The sequence below is a fragment of the Phaethon lepturus genome, unplaced genomic scaffold (assembly GCF_000687285.1).
Source record: "Phaethon lepturus isolate BGI_N335 unplaced genomic scaffold, ASM68728v1 scaffold39342, whole genome shotgun sequence".
NCBI classification, from domain to species: domain Eukaryota; kingdom Metazoa; phylum Chordata; class Aves; order Phaethontiformes; family Phaethontidae; genus Phaethon; species Phaethon lepturus.
In genome coordinates, this window is record NW_010523307.1 from 1 (window position 1) to 13,017 (window position 13,017).

The 13,017-nt window shown below is 39.6% G+C and overlaps 1 protein-coding gene across 1 annotated transcript in view; it reads left to right on the plus strand.

The window, feature by feature from the left end:
- Window positions 1–915: 915 nt before the first annotated feature.
- The window catches only part of MLH3 (mutL homolog 3), a 19,641-nt gene continuing 7,539 nt past the window's right edge, over window positions 916–13,017 (plus strand). The window contains exons 1-5 of the mRNA XM_010282089.1: window positions 916–4,165; window positions 8,457–8,527; window positions 9,517–9,621; window positions 11,675–11,747; window positions 12,399–12,470. Coding sequence (XP_010280391.1) covers window positions 916–4,165; window positions 8,457–8,527; window positions 9,517–9,621; window positions 11,675–11,747; window positions 12,399–12,470 — 3,571 coding nt within the window. The remainder of the gene's footprint in view (window positions 4,166–8,456; window positions 8,528–9,516; window positions 9,622–11,674; window positions 11,748–12,398; window positions 12,471–13,017) is intronic.

Consider the following 13,017-nt stretch of genomic DNA (forward strand, 5'->3'; position numbering starts at 1 on the left):
CGGCCTCCGGACGCTGCTTCGCTCGGGAGCGGGCAGAGGCCCAGGCGGTGAGGGGAGGGCGCGCCTACCCGCTGCTCCGGTGCACCGCGGGGACAGGGTGTGGTAGCGAGCCTGGGCGCGGGTCTCGGCTTCCCCCTTCTGCTCCGGGGCCAGAGAGCGTCTGGGTACCTGTCACACAGCGGGGCGGCGGATCCCTAGGGAAGGCGATTAGCGCCTGCAAAGCTGCATGGGGAGCTCTGCGTGAGGGGTGCAGAGGTGTCCCCTGGAATAGCGGTAAGAAACCAGTAGTCGTCAAGGTCAGGACTCGAAAATAGTGGGTTCTCTTTCACATAAACTACTTACTCGGTATCCCACACCCATTCCCAAGTCTGCTTTATTCCTTTCTTGGATGAATTACAGCAGGTGCTCGTTGGCCAGAATGAGGCATTGTGAATTTATGTGAGGAGATTGAGCTAAAAATTAGAGGAGAGCAGCTCTGTGCCTGCTTCTTGGTGATACCTTCTATATATTTTTGATGCAAATGAAAGCAGAAACCTTTTGCTTGCAGGCCATTTGAGTTAGCCTTATCATGGTTGGAGTTTGGTTTCGGTATGTTACATTTGAGAGTCACATATGTTGTTACTAAGGAGCACAGACTCAGATTCTGGCCATTTACCCTGAAGGCACCAACAATATGTAGTCAAAGCCTGAGCAGGAAAGTAATCACAGACAAAGCCTCTGAATACCAGGAAAACTAACAAAAGTATATTGATGAGGGTGAATGCAATAAATGAAAGGTTTTTTTCAGGCCTTTAACTGGTATTTCTTTTCTTCTTCTTTTTTTTTTTTTCTTCTTCACCCAGGGACTTGTTTTAAGGAACATGGAGGAGTGAGCTCCCAGCAGTTTCTTGACTTTCTCATCTACCTGATTTTGACATGATCAAATGTTTGGTGGAAGATGTGCGAGCCAGGCTGCGTTCTGGAGTGACTATCAACTCACTGGGCCACTGTGTGGAGGAGCTTGTCCTCAATAGCATCGATGCCAAAGCAACATGTGTAGCTATCAGGGTGGATTTGGAAGCTTTTAAGATCCAGGTGGTGGACAACGGCTCCGGGATGGGGAGAGAGGACTTAAATGCAATGGGGAAGCGGTACTTCACCAGCAAGTGCAGCTCAGTGGGAGACCTGGAGAACCTGATGTTCTACGGCTTCAGAGGGGAGGCTGTGGCAAGCATAGCCAACATGGCTACCATAGTGGAAGTTTCATCTAAGACCAGCAAGACAGCAAAAACATTTGTGAAACTATTTCACAATGGGCAAGCACTGGAAGTCTGTGAAGCTGAACTGAGCAGACCAAGTGGCGGAACTACAGTGACCGTATGTAATCTATTCCATCAGTTACCAGTGAGGAGAAAGTGTATGGATCCTGTGTTAGAATTTGAGAGAGTGAGACAGAAGGTAGAGGCTATTTCACTGATGCATCCCTCTGTTTCACTTTCTTTAAAGAATGACGCTTCTTGTTCTATGGTGCTTCAGCTCCCTAAGACGAGAGATGTATACTCTCGGTTTTGTCAAATTTATGGACTGGGCAGATCTCAGAAGTTACGAGAAATAAATCATAAGTCTGGGGGATTTGAACTAAGTGGTTATATCAGTATTGAAGGACATTACAACAAAAATATGCAGTTCTTGTATGTGAATCGAAGGCTTGTTTTAAAGACAAGACTACATAAACTAATTGATTTTTTATTAAGAAAAGAAAGTGTCATTTGCAAGGCAAAAAGTGGCCCTGTGAGCAGACAGGCTAGTTCAAGTCCTGGTCGCCATCGTTGTGGCCCAGAGTTGTATGGGATCTTTATTCTCAATGTGACCTGTGCATACAGTGACTATGACGTGTGTTTGGAACCTTCAAAAACTCTAATCGAGTTCCAGAACTGGGATGTTCTTCTAGCTTGCATAGAGGAAGGAGTGAAAATATTTTTGAAACGAGAGCACTTATTTATTGAACCGTGTAGTGAGGACATCAGAGAATTTAATGAAGATAATGACTTTTGTTTGTATAGTGCTCCAGTTCTCAAGTCCTCACTCTCTGATGAGAAGAGCATCCAAGACAGTTTTAGGAAAGCATGTGATGAAAATGTGGATTCCTATGAAATGTGTAACTTGCAATCAAAAGATGTCAAAAGGAAATCCGTGACTGGAAAAAAATCTTTGAATCTTATAGAGTCAAATAAAAATCTACAGGAAACTGAAATCGTCCCAGATCAGAAGATTGCTGATCCCTCTGATCCATGTAGAAACAACAAAGTCGAGATTCCACTGCCCAGCAAAGATGACACAGCACCAAAAGACACCAACAGTTCCCAAAAAGCATCTGATACTCATCGGAAACCTCCAGACAATCTTTCTTTCTCTTCTAGTGGAGGGGCCAGATCAGAAACAAGAAAAATGGACAGTTGTGGTGTCCTGCAGCACTGCGCAGAGAATTACATAAAAGATGTGGGAAGCCAGCAAGGCGAAGTAGTGCAGAAAAGCAATACAGCCCATGATGTTATTCAATCGCCATCTGAAACAGAAGATCCGACTGAAACAGCAATGGGACCGGAAACTGTCTCTGGAAGTTCATTGATGAGACCGTGTAATGCAAGAAGAGGAGACAGGGAAACAGCTAAAGTGATAGATGGTGCTGGAAGAGGGGCTGTTAGTTCAATACCATTAAAATTGTGCTCTACAGGCCTCATAACACGTGTTACGCAAAATGAGCCCCCACATGAACGTGAACAAGCAGAAACAAATCTTGCACTAAACATGCAGTGTAGATCTGGCCTTGTCAGTGCCAAGGATATTTTTGGCCACAAAGTGAATTTTCCAATTCAGTCTTTAAATGCAAAGGATATTTCCAGTAATACAAATAAAGAATATACACCTCCTTACATCAGAGAAGTATGTGTGGCTGATGGTAATGAGTGGCTAGAGAACAAAACCTTGTCAAATCAAGTGGGTGAGGGGATAGCTATGCCTATTGCCACCAGTAAAAGACATGAGACATCAAATGTTACAGAATTGCTGCTGGCAACTTTTTCAGGTATTCCTCACAATAAAGTAACAAAAAGCACTAGAAGACAAATAGCTGTGCCAAGATCTCAGCCCTCAAAGAAGCTGAGCCTGTCCACACAGCTGGGTTCATTAGAAAAGTTCAGGAGATACTATGGGAGAGTAAAGTGTACGCTACCAACACCATTGTCAGAGCAGAGTGAATTTGGTCTCCCGGTTTTTGACTCAAAAGCTAATTGTGACTTTTCAGAGAATGAGAATGACAATCGTGCTAGTGTGAGCACTTGTGAAACTCCAACTTTGGAAGACACAGATTCTAATAGTAGTAGCCAAGTTTTTGCTTCGTTGGAAGAGACTTTACTCTGCAGTGGAAAAACTTCACAGGACAAACAAGCCCTTTGTCAGAGTCCTTTGACATTGTCTGATTACTCTCAAGTTAGTAAAAAAAAAGTAAGTTGTAAAAGATCTCCAGGATCATTATCATCCAAACTGTCCAGAATGAAAAGTGACCACAAAGAAGTAGAACAACTTGGTGAACAATTCCAAACAGATCCAAATAGAAAAGATTACTACTCTTTCAATCTTGAATCTTCAAATAATGATTTTTTGTACAATGCTTGCCAAACATATAAATCCGCAATGGAAACAATGAGGGAATGTAGTTACAGTGTTTCTAAGGGGGATGCATGCTTGCAATCAGACAGTACGAGAGCAGAGTCCATGAAAAGTCCTGTCAGCCCATCACCACCCAGCAGCATAGAAGGGGAGTACACAGTCTCTTCAAGCAGTGCTTTATCATTACCTGCTAAAAAGGATAGTGCTAACATAATCTGTAAAGATAAAAGTACGTTAGATGAATCCTCAGATCAAAATTTGAAAGATACTGAGGTTCCCTGTATGACCTTCCCAAGTAACTCGGAATTCTCTGCAGACAACACAAGCACAGGCAATCCCAGGAATGATTTGTGGTGTTCTGACTGGCTGCAAGATTTTGATGTTTCATCAGGTAAGACAATATACATCAATAAAGCAACTGGACTGAGCACCTACAGCACGCCTCCTACTGAAGGATTTCAGGCTGCCTGCATTCAAGATATAACAACAATGGCTGTGAACGTTGTCTCAGAGAATGGTAAGAGGGGTGGTGGTCATTGTAAAAATGGGATGAGGAAAACTTTATATTCTGCTAGGTGCATCAGATACCTTGCTGACAGCACCTGACAGTTTATACTGAATATCCACTGCCTTACATGTAATAGCTGTATGGAAAACAGGAAAGTGTTGGAGACTATGAGACAGTAGCACGTTAATATTCAAGATATTAAAAGATAGTTTTTAATAAGACAATAAAAAGAAATAGCCACACTTTGTCAATTAATTAACAGGCAGCTGCTGTGCATCCTGACATTTACTGTGATCACAGTTACATATAATTGTTGTTACATATAAAGTGAGGGACACACTTTGAAGTTAGTGTACTAGAAAAATTTTGTGTTTTTTAACATTTTGTCCTAACTGCATACAAAATTTAAAACAACCCTTGAAAAATGAACAAAAATATAACTTCTTCTTTGAGAATGTGTAGTCTCCTTTCCACAGATTTTGGAAGACTCTTCCTTCACACTTAGCTTTGTAGGAGATGTTGTACAGCATTGTTGGTGGTTTGATGATGGAGCTTTTCCAGGGGTGGCAGGACGCTACTGGTTTTACAGGGGTCTGCTGTTCATGAGTCTTTATTGATCTATCTGTCGGGTTTGGTTTTCTGTGTCCTCCTGATCTGGCTTGGCCATTTTCCATTCCATGGGTATATCTTTGTTCAGAGTTTTTCCTCGGTCTGTCTATAGGCAGACTTTATAAGCAAAGATGCAGCCATTCGCCATATAGACAGTATTTTCTACTGTTTAATTTGTTTTGAAAAAGTAGTTTGGACTTCTTTCTAGATGGTTCTCTGGTGAAATATTTGTCTAATCAATCATGGTAGCCTCTGGTTTGTTCCATTTTTGTCTGTTACTTCCTTCTTTATCACCAGTCATGGAAACACTGGTGCAATAGGTGTTTTGGTTGTTAAGCTATTCCCTTTTAAGTGTAGTAATTGATGCCAATAGTTCTTAACATCTATTGTGTTCCACTGAAGTAAATTTGTTACAAGGAAAAGAGCATCTGTGTTTTTATTAGGTAAAATTACTTGCAAGCACAAATGTACAGTCCTTGACTAACACTTTTAATTTGTGTGGTTTACCAATTTTGGTTGCACACAGTGCTGTTTAGTAGCCAGCCAAAGCACTGAGATGTGGAGCTTGACTTTCTATCCAAAATGTTTGGGTACTGCGTTCATGTTTATGAAGAGAATACCTCACATACCCTTACGCTTTCGGGTGATGTATAGTCTGTACTCTTTGAAGATGCATATTGTGTTGCATCTTTTTACATCCAATGGCATTGTTCTTTCTTAGTCTTATCATTGGTGTTACTCTCCATCATACTAGTGGTGCCACTCTTTCTTAAGTCTGTCGATGGTCTTATTCTTTGGTGAGATATCTACTGCAGCTTTTTTGCTTTTCTTAGGTTGAAGGTCAGACCTTGCAAACCTTCCTTCACAAGGTGTTTGGACTCTGGCTAGACCCTATAGATCTTAGATTTTCAAAGGTCAACCAACATGTTCTTTCATACATTTTTCAAGCAAAGGATATTCGTTCTTTTTAATCATAGGAATAAACATAACTGTGTCCTAGCACAGCATTCATGTCTCTTGATGTTGAGCACTTGTTTTGGACTGCTGTTAAGACCCAGGAGTGGAATAATTTCTCATTTTGCTTTTTAGAGTAGTGTCAGTAACCCCATGGTGTTGACTTAGAATTTCATAACCCCATGATTTATTAAGAGCAGCATCTTATACACAAATTTAGTGAAATTACACTGGTTGGTGACAGGTGGAAGGAGGTAAGAATAATCCATATCCTCTTTTCCATGACAGCAGTGGCCATCTGCCATCTTTTCCAGTCACAAGCCGTGTGCTCAACAGAAATGCTAGGTTTTGTAGGTTAGACTCAGGCATCTTTGTACTGATTAAACTGATTGCTACAGGAAAATTTTATTGAGCTTCATTTCACCATCAGATGGCCTTTTAACTAATCTAATGCTATGCATTTTTAGTGAGTTAACATCCCAGTTCAACTTCGTCTTTGTTGTTATGCCAGCTATGTTTGCATTCTTTGTTACTTTTATTACATTATTGACTGATATGTCATTACACTAGTATATTTTAATGATCTGATTGAGGCAAGTGAAAGTGAATACTCACATACGGTAATTGTATGTGGTTTGCATGTATAAAGTAGATACATTATTATCCTCAGCACCTTTTCTGATGTTACTTGTCAGAAAAATCACATTAATAATATCTCTGCCAGCTTGGAATTGCCACTGGCCTTTGGTCAAGAAAATCCTAGCTTTATGAACAATGTATATCCTGAGCAACAAGAAGCAGGGAGATGATTCTTTGTTTGTTACATGTATAAAATACTGGACTTCTGTTCATACAGATGATAGATACTTCTGTGAACTTGAGAGACATTATCTTTCCATGACAATAGCTATAAAAGTTCTGTCAAAGTCTGAATTAAGTGGTGTTCTTCAATTTGCCACAGTTTACCAGGAACCATGTCAGGCCATCTTGTCCTCTGTTCTGGGTTTTGTGACAATGGGATGCTGAGTTATTTTCCCATGCTGGGCTGCCAGTTTGGGTTCTTGAAAGGATTCTCGGTCCCCAGGGTAGGATGGTCACTGGTCCTTACTGGAGTGGAGCCAGCAGTCAGGAGTCTACGGACTGGCCTAGGATCTCATAGAGTCTTTTCATACTGAGCTTATCAGCACGCAGCTGGTTTTCTTTGGCATTATCACTCTGCCACTTTTCCTGAATGCACACCCTTCATTTCTCAGTAGAAAGGAACTTTTATTAATTCATTATTATTTCACAAAGAATAGAAGTCTGAATTGTACCAAAGGAAGGGTGAAATGTTTACCACTGTACTGGAAATCTGAGCCACTTTTCTTAATAATCTTGATAACAGTGCAGGTTTGTAATGTCGTTAAATCATTTCTGGGTGGGTAGGAACATGTTGTTAGGCTAACTCTGATATCTCATGTGGTCTCTCTGACTTGTAGTTTTCAGTTTTACAAGTTCCTGATAACTGTATTAAGTATTGATAGGAGTGGTGATAGACTGACAGTTTTGCCACGCCTTAATAGAGGGAATTCAAGAGTGTTTTGATATCTGACAGACAATTTTTTGATATCATATGTCTCCTCCATCTCATATAAAATATTTTGATATCATATGCCTCCTCTTTTTCTTTGGGGATAACACTTCTGATTGCACTAATTCTGGAAATAATTGTTACATGTTTAAAGCAGCAGCCAATTTTTAAGGACAGTCCTGCAGAAGCCACAGTAATATTTTCAGATACGTTTCCTGATGCAGTTGTGTCTGATAGTTCTCAGCTTTTTACATACGTGTTGTTATTTCTCGATGTTAGAATGCAAAATCTGTGGGATACTTTAATTTGTACAGGGCTGAGCACATGCTCATTTATGGTAATAATTGTATAGCTTTTTGTAGTTTTGCATGCTGTTGAATCTGCAGCAGTAAATTTATATTGTGTTTAGGGATTCAGTTCAGGTGCCATCCCTTTAGAAGTGAGATTGTGCTACCCTTCCTTCCTAGACCTCGAAAAGAGAAGACGCTAGCAAGCCAGGATCTGAGAGGTAGGGCCAGCTTTCCAGGACACAGTGTTCTGTGGTAAACACAAATCAAAGAATTCTCCCAGATGTCCCAACAGGAACCCAGAATTACTCAAGGTCTGTTAACAATGGGACCATGTGAGTCATCTCAAATCTAGAATTGGAAAAAAAAAATCGTTCAGGGTTGAACGCAGGTTAGGGGATACTTATTTACAGGATGAAATACCCAGTTCTTTGTTGAATTGTGTTAGTAGTTTAAAGAATAATTACCTACTCCTTTCTTTGTACTCATTCCAACCTTGGAATGTGAAAAATAGCTTCAATCCTCACAATTTTTTTTTGCGGTGGAAAGGTTGAAATAATCTTTTTGGTATGTGGCTTTGTCCAGAGGGAATGGGTAGCTAAGAAGGTCTTTCTTCCCCGCTCCCTGCTCCCTACCCCATTTCCAGGGCCTGTTGAATTGTGCTGCAGCATTTTTAGGAGTCAGAAAGCTGCACAGTGTCCTTCCTAGTTAAAGCAGACAATAGAGAAGCCTAGTCTCATGGTCTATTATTTATTTGTACATTCTCCCCTTTTTATTAAGGCAAAAAATAAAATAATAGTTATGTGAGGTAGAGGTACCCAATGCATCTTCTGTTGATGGAGGGTGGCAGTCCCTGTATTATCTACATGTTCTTTCCTAGATGCTGAAGGGGAGTCTCTCCAGTCGTTGCTTTCAGAATGGGATAATCCTGTTTTTGTTTCCTGCCCAGAGGTAAGTATTATCTCACATTTCATGCTAAAATAGAAGTCGTTTTAGCCTTCTGTTATTTTCTGACATGGGGACCAAAATTGCAAATGTTGTAATCATTGCATGTAAGTTATTCAGCCATATATTAGACTGTAGACCTGGCAGTTATGTGTTTTTATAGACTGTTTATATGTAGGTCATTGTTGTGGACTTATTCAATGTCAGAGAAGCAGGTATAAGGCTAATCTTCTGCCTTACGTCATTTCAAAAGCAAAACGTTATTGTAAGCTGTCTTTCCCTCTACAGAGATAGTCATCTTAGAATTAAATGTTATCGAATGTCAAAATTGTAATATAGGGTCTGTCCTCTTTGTGGACAGAGTTAAAATAACCCAGCTTTCTTTTCTGGGATGCAGTGGGTCTTAAAAGTGTATTTTACCATAGTTGTTTTTATAGCCTAGCAGGTTTATAGCGCATGAGAGGGGAATAATGTTGAACTTCTAGAAAAACTTCCTTTGTTGTCATGAGGTAGCATTATCTTTAATCATCATGTTGTGCGTGTGTAAACATACATATGTAACCTTTTCCACCTGCAAACAATAGGGACGGAGTAACAAACCACCTGCTGGTGAGTTTCAGAAAAGGAACAGTCCTGTTCAGTTGTTGGTGTGACATGTACTCTGACTCATTTCAGGGTAATGCATCTTTTGTAATGCAATCCCTTGAGAGCTCACGTAGGCTGATAATTAACTTCAGGGTTTCTGATAGGTACTTGAAATCAGCTGAATGCATTGAAGGTAATATCCATATGGGAAAGTATATGGGGATGGAAGCAGAGGGATTGCCGGATGGTATCTTTAACTAGTTCTGTTCTTGTGTAGAAAGCTTGGTTTGTCAAAATACTTTTTTTCCCAGTTTTTCTTAAAGCTGGTTTGTTGTGGGTGTTTTTTGTGTGTTTGGGTTTTTTTGCTATATCCTTTATAGCCTGCTTAATCTGTAATTCTGTTTTTACAGATTGCTGTTGATGTGACCAGCAGTCAGGCTGACAACCTGGCTGTGAAAATTCACAATATCTTGTATCCTTATCGTTTCACCAAAGACATGGTTCATTCAATGCAGGTACAATATAATCTATTACTAGTTTTCACCCCCAAATTCCCACTCAGCAGATGGCATTTGCTGATGTCTCTGCCTGGTGGCAAAGAGGTATCTAGGGAAATAGTTCATATCCCTAATTTTCAGAAGCACAAACTGAATTCTTGGTTGCTGTGTGATACCAGCAGGCACATATGTCATGCCTGATCTTAGTATCATCTCGTAGTTAATCAGCTATCTGCAAGTGACTCTAAAATTCCTTGACAGTATAGTTAAATCAAATCAAGAGGCAGGCCCGTTACTGCTGCTTAGAAACACTATTAACTAAATGATATTTCAGTAGATAGCTTTTTATATTTATTGTAGGCATTTGCTTAGGTCATATTCCTCTGAAATCGGTGTCCTGTATCTTCCATTTTTATTGACCTTAGAAATTTAATTCTTCATGAGAGTGGTTTCAAAAGCAAATCCCAGATTTTGCAGAAAGACTTGAAATTTCACTTTAAGATTTATGTCTGCCCTGAAAAGTGATTCTTAAAAATGGCATCATTGCATCAAGTTTAACTGTTTTAGTGCTTCTTTATCAAATGTTTTGAATGTTAGCTTAAAAGCTAATGTAAATGTGTGGCTTCAACTTACATTCTTTGATGGTTTGCCTGGATAGAAATGCCAAAGTGGATTCTCTCCCTCTCTTGCATCCCCGTGACAAAAGTCTTATGGGCCCAGTTAGCATTATTCTCCTGTAATCAGGTTGCTGACTTTGAGATTGCAGGTTCTGACTGTGGGGCATGGTAATGTTGATCTCCTGAGTGGGCAACGATCCATCTGATTCCCTTACTTACGTTGTGTGTGCAAGAATAACAGGAGTAAATAAAGTTATTACAGTAAACAGATTACGTTTTGAAAAGACAGGATAGGAAAGCTGGAAAATGGAAGGTACCACTTTTCTCTTCAGTCATAATAAGAACTGTTCTTTAAAACTTACTGAGTGTTTCTGTGATTAACTTTACCTGCATAATGTTTTCCTTTGTATGTTTTTTAAGAAAGTAAAGCTAGAAGAAATAACAACTTCCCGCCTCTGAAGAAGCCTAATACTGCCTTCAGTACCCTATAGCAATTTTGAGAATCTCTGTAGAAAAGACAAAAAGCACAAAATGTTACATTATGCCACAGGAAAAGAATAAAAAGAATCATTATGTCTTGCATACCTGCAAAGAAATAGGATCATCTATTTATTTTTACCTAGGAGGTGAACAACAGAGAATTCAGAGTGTAGTCTGTCTCTGACTTGGAGGGAAATTCCTCCCTAACACCACATCTGTTAATTTAAATCTAACAATAAGATACTGAAGACATTGTGGAACCCTGATCAGTATTCCCTGTAGCTCTGGTTCTTTTCTGATGCTTGAAGGGAAGGTGGAATCAAGTCATAGAGGCAAATTCTACATCAGAAAATGAGGGGGAAAAAAAAAATGCTTCCTGGCTCCTATAGATGATCAGCACAAGTCCTTAAACACAGGGCAGGTTAAAAAAGGGTGTTTACATTCTTTTTTGGTGATATCAGCAAATCAAATACTCAGAGTTGCTGTGCACAGCTTTAATTCCCAACTCAAAAGAGGCTTCTACAGGAGCATTTAATCCATTCTGTAAATTTCCAGCTCCACCTTAGAACAACTAGAGCTCTTGCCCTTATGACTCTCTGAAAAAATTGATCCAGAATTATTTTCTTGGATATTTTGAAACTTTCTTTTAGTTCCAGACCAAATTATTTCATGACCAGTTTACGGTCATTTGAGCTTCTGCCAGTATTGTCTTTTAGTTTAAATAATTGCTGCTTTTTCCATATTTAGCCCCCCACTGTATTTATAAAGAATAATTATACACCTTCTCAGTCTCAGTTTTGCTAGGCCAAATTCATTAAGCCTTTGGGGTTAGAAAAGAAGTGGTTTCTGCTCCCCTAATTATCCTACTAGCTATTTGTTGCGTTTGATCCAGTTTGATTGTTGTCTGCTTTTGTTTACCTTCGTTTTAAAAATAATTTTACCACTGGGTAATGACTTTTCTGAGTATCTTACAGGTTCTTCAGCAAGTCGACAATAAATTTATCGTTTGTTTAATCAACACTAGGAATGAAATGGATAAAAAGGCAGGTAAGAGTGGTTATTAACATGAAGTTGAGGTGGCTGTCAAATGCCATTAGGCTGTAGAGGGAACACTGTCCTGTTTGTATTCTCCTCTTGCCTTGGGATGATATTGTGAGTAGAGGAAAATGTTAGTCTTCACTTGAAATTTCCTGTATCTTCTTTATCTTTATTTTGGATGTTGTTGAATGTTCCTACTGCCTTCAGATTAGTGTTATAAAAATAGATTGTCCTCAAATTACTAACATCTTTCAGACTCTGTTCACAGTGTCTGGACATACTCATTGTCGAAGCTTGCTGAAGCTGTACAAAAAAGGCATTCAAAACCAGTAGTTTTTGTAACATTTTTAAAGACTGTATTAAACAGAACAGTTTGTGGGTGACCTCAGCTCTCATTCTGAAGTTAGATGGAGATGTCAATAGACAAGACGTTCTGACTCAATCTAATGACCTTAATTTAAATGCCAGTTTGGATCACTAAATTTCGTTCTGTAGAGAATTTATGTTCTGCCAACACAGGCTCCTCCTCACTTTATTTCTGTAAAAGTGTCTGATAGTTATCTTCTAAATGTGGCCTCTAGGGAGTGGTCATTCTTCCCAACCTGTGCAGCTGTCTGGTACAAAGTTTCCTATTTCTCATCTGTTACGGTGCATTTTTAGATGGAAACCTCCTGATTTTGGTGGACCAACATGCAGCTCATGAACGGATCCGCTTGGAGCAGCTTATTGCAGGTGAGGATTCAGGTGATCTTGGGAAGAAAGATAATCAGGGCACAGGAAGGTACAAATGAGCTGTCTGGGATGGATGGAACCAATAGGGTATTCATTTGTCATCTTTATCCTGATCCCTAGGGGAGTGCAGACATTCAGTATCTGTAGCAGTCATAGTATTGGCAGCTGAAAATTGTTACAGTGTTTCCAAAAATAAAAGATATACACCCTACCTACAGAACTATCAAACTAAAATAGTCCTGACATAATGAAAGAGCAGGAAGACTGATAGGAAAAACAATGAAGAGGAAATAGAACAACATCATAAGATTATGTGTTTATGCTGTGACATGGGATGCAGAGTAAAGAGCATAGTTCATAGGGTTCCTTTTTAGCTGAATACTGTGCTTAAAGCCTAAAATTTCCACAACCTGAAACTGTTTGCAAAGGGGTAATAGTCTTCTCTGTAAGCTCATTAGCCATTGGTTTCAGTGTTAAAAAGCACAATAACCATCCATCAAGTACTTAAAAATCATTGACCTTCTCTTTCATCAACAAATACTGCACA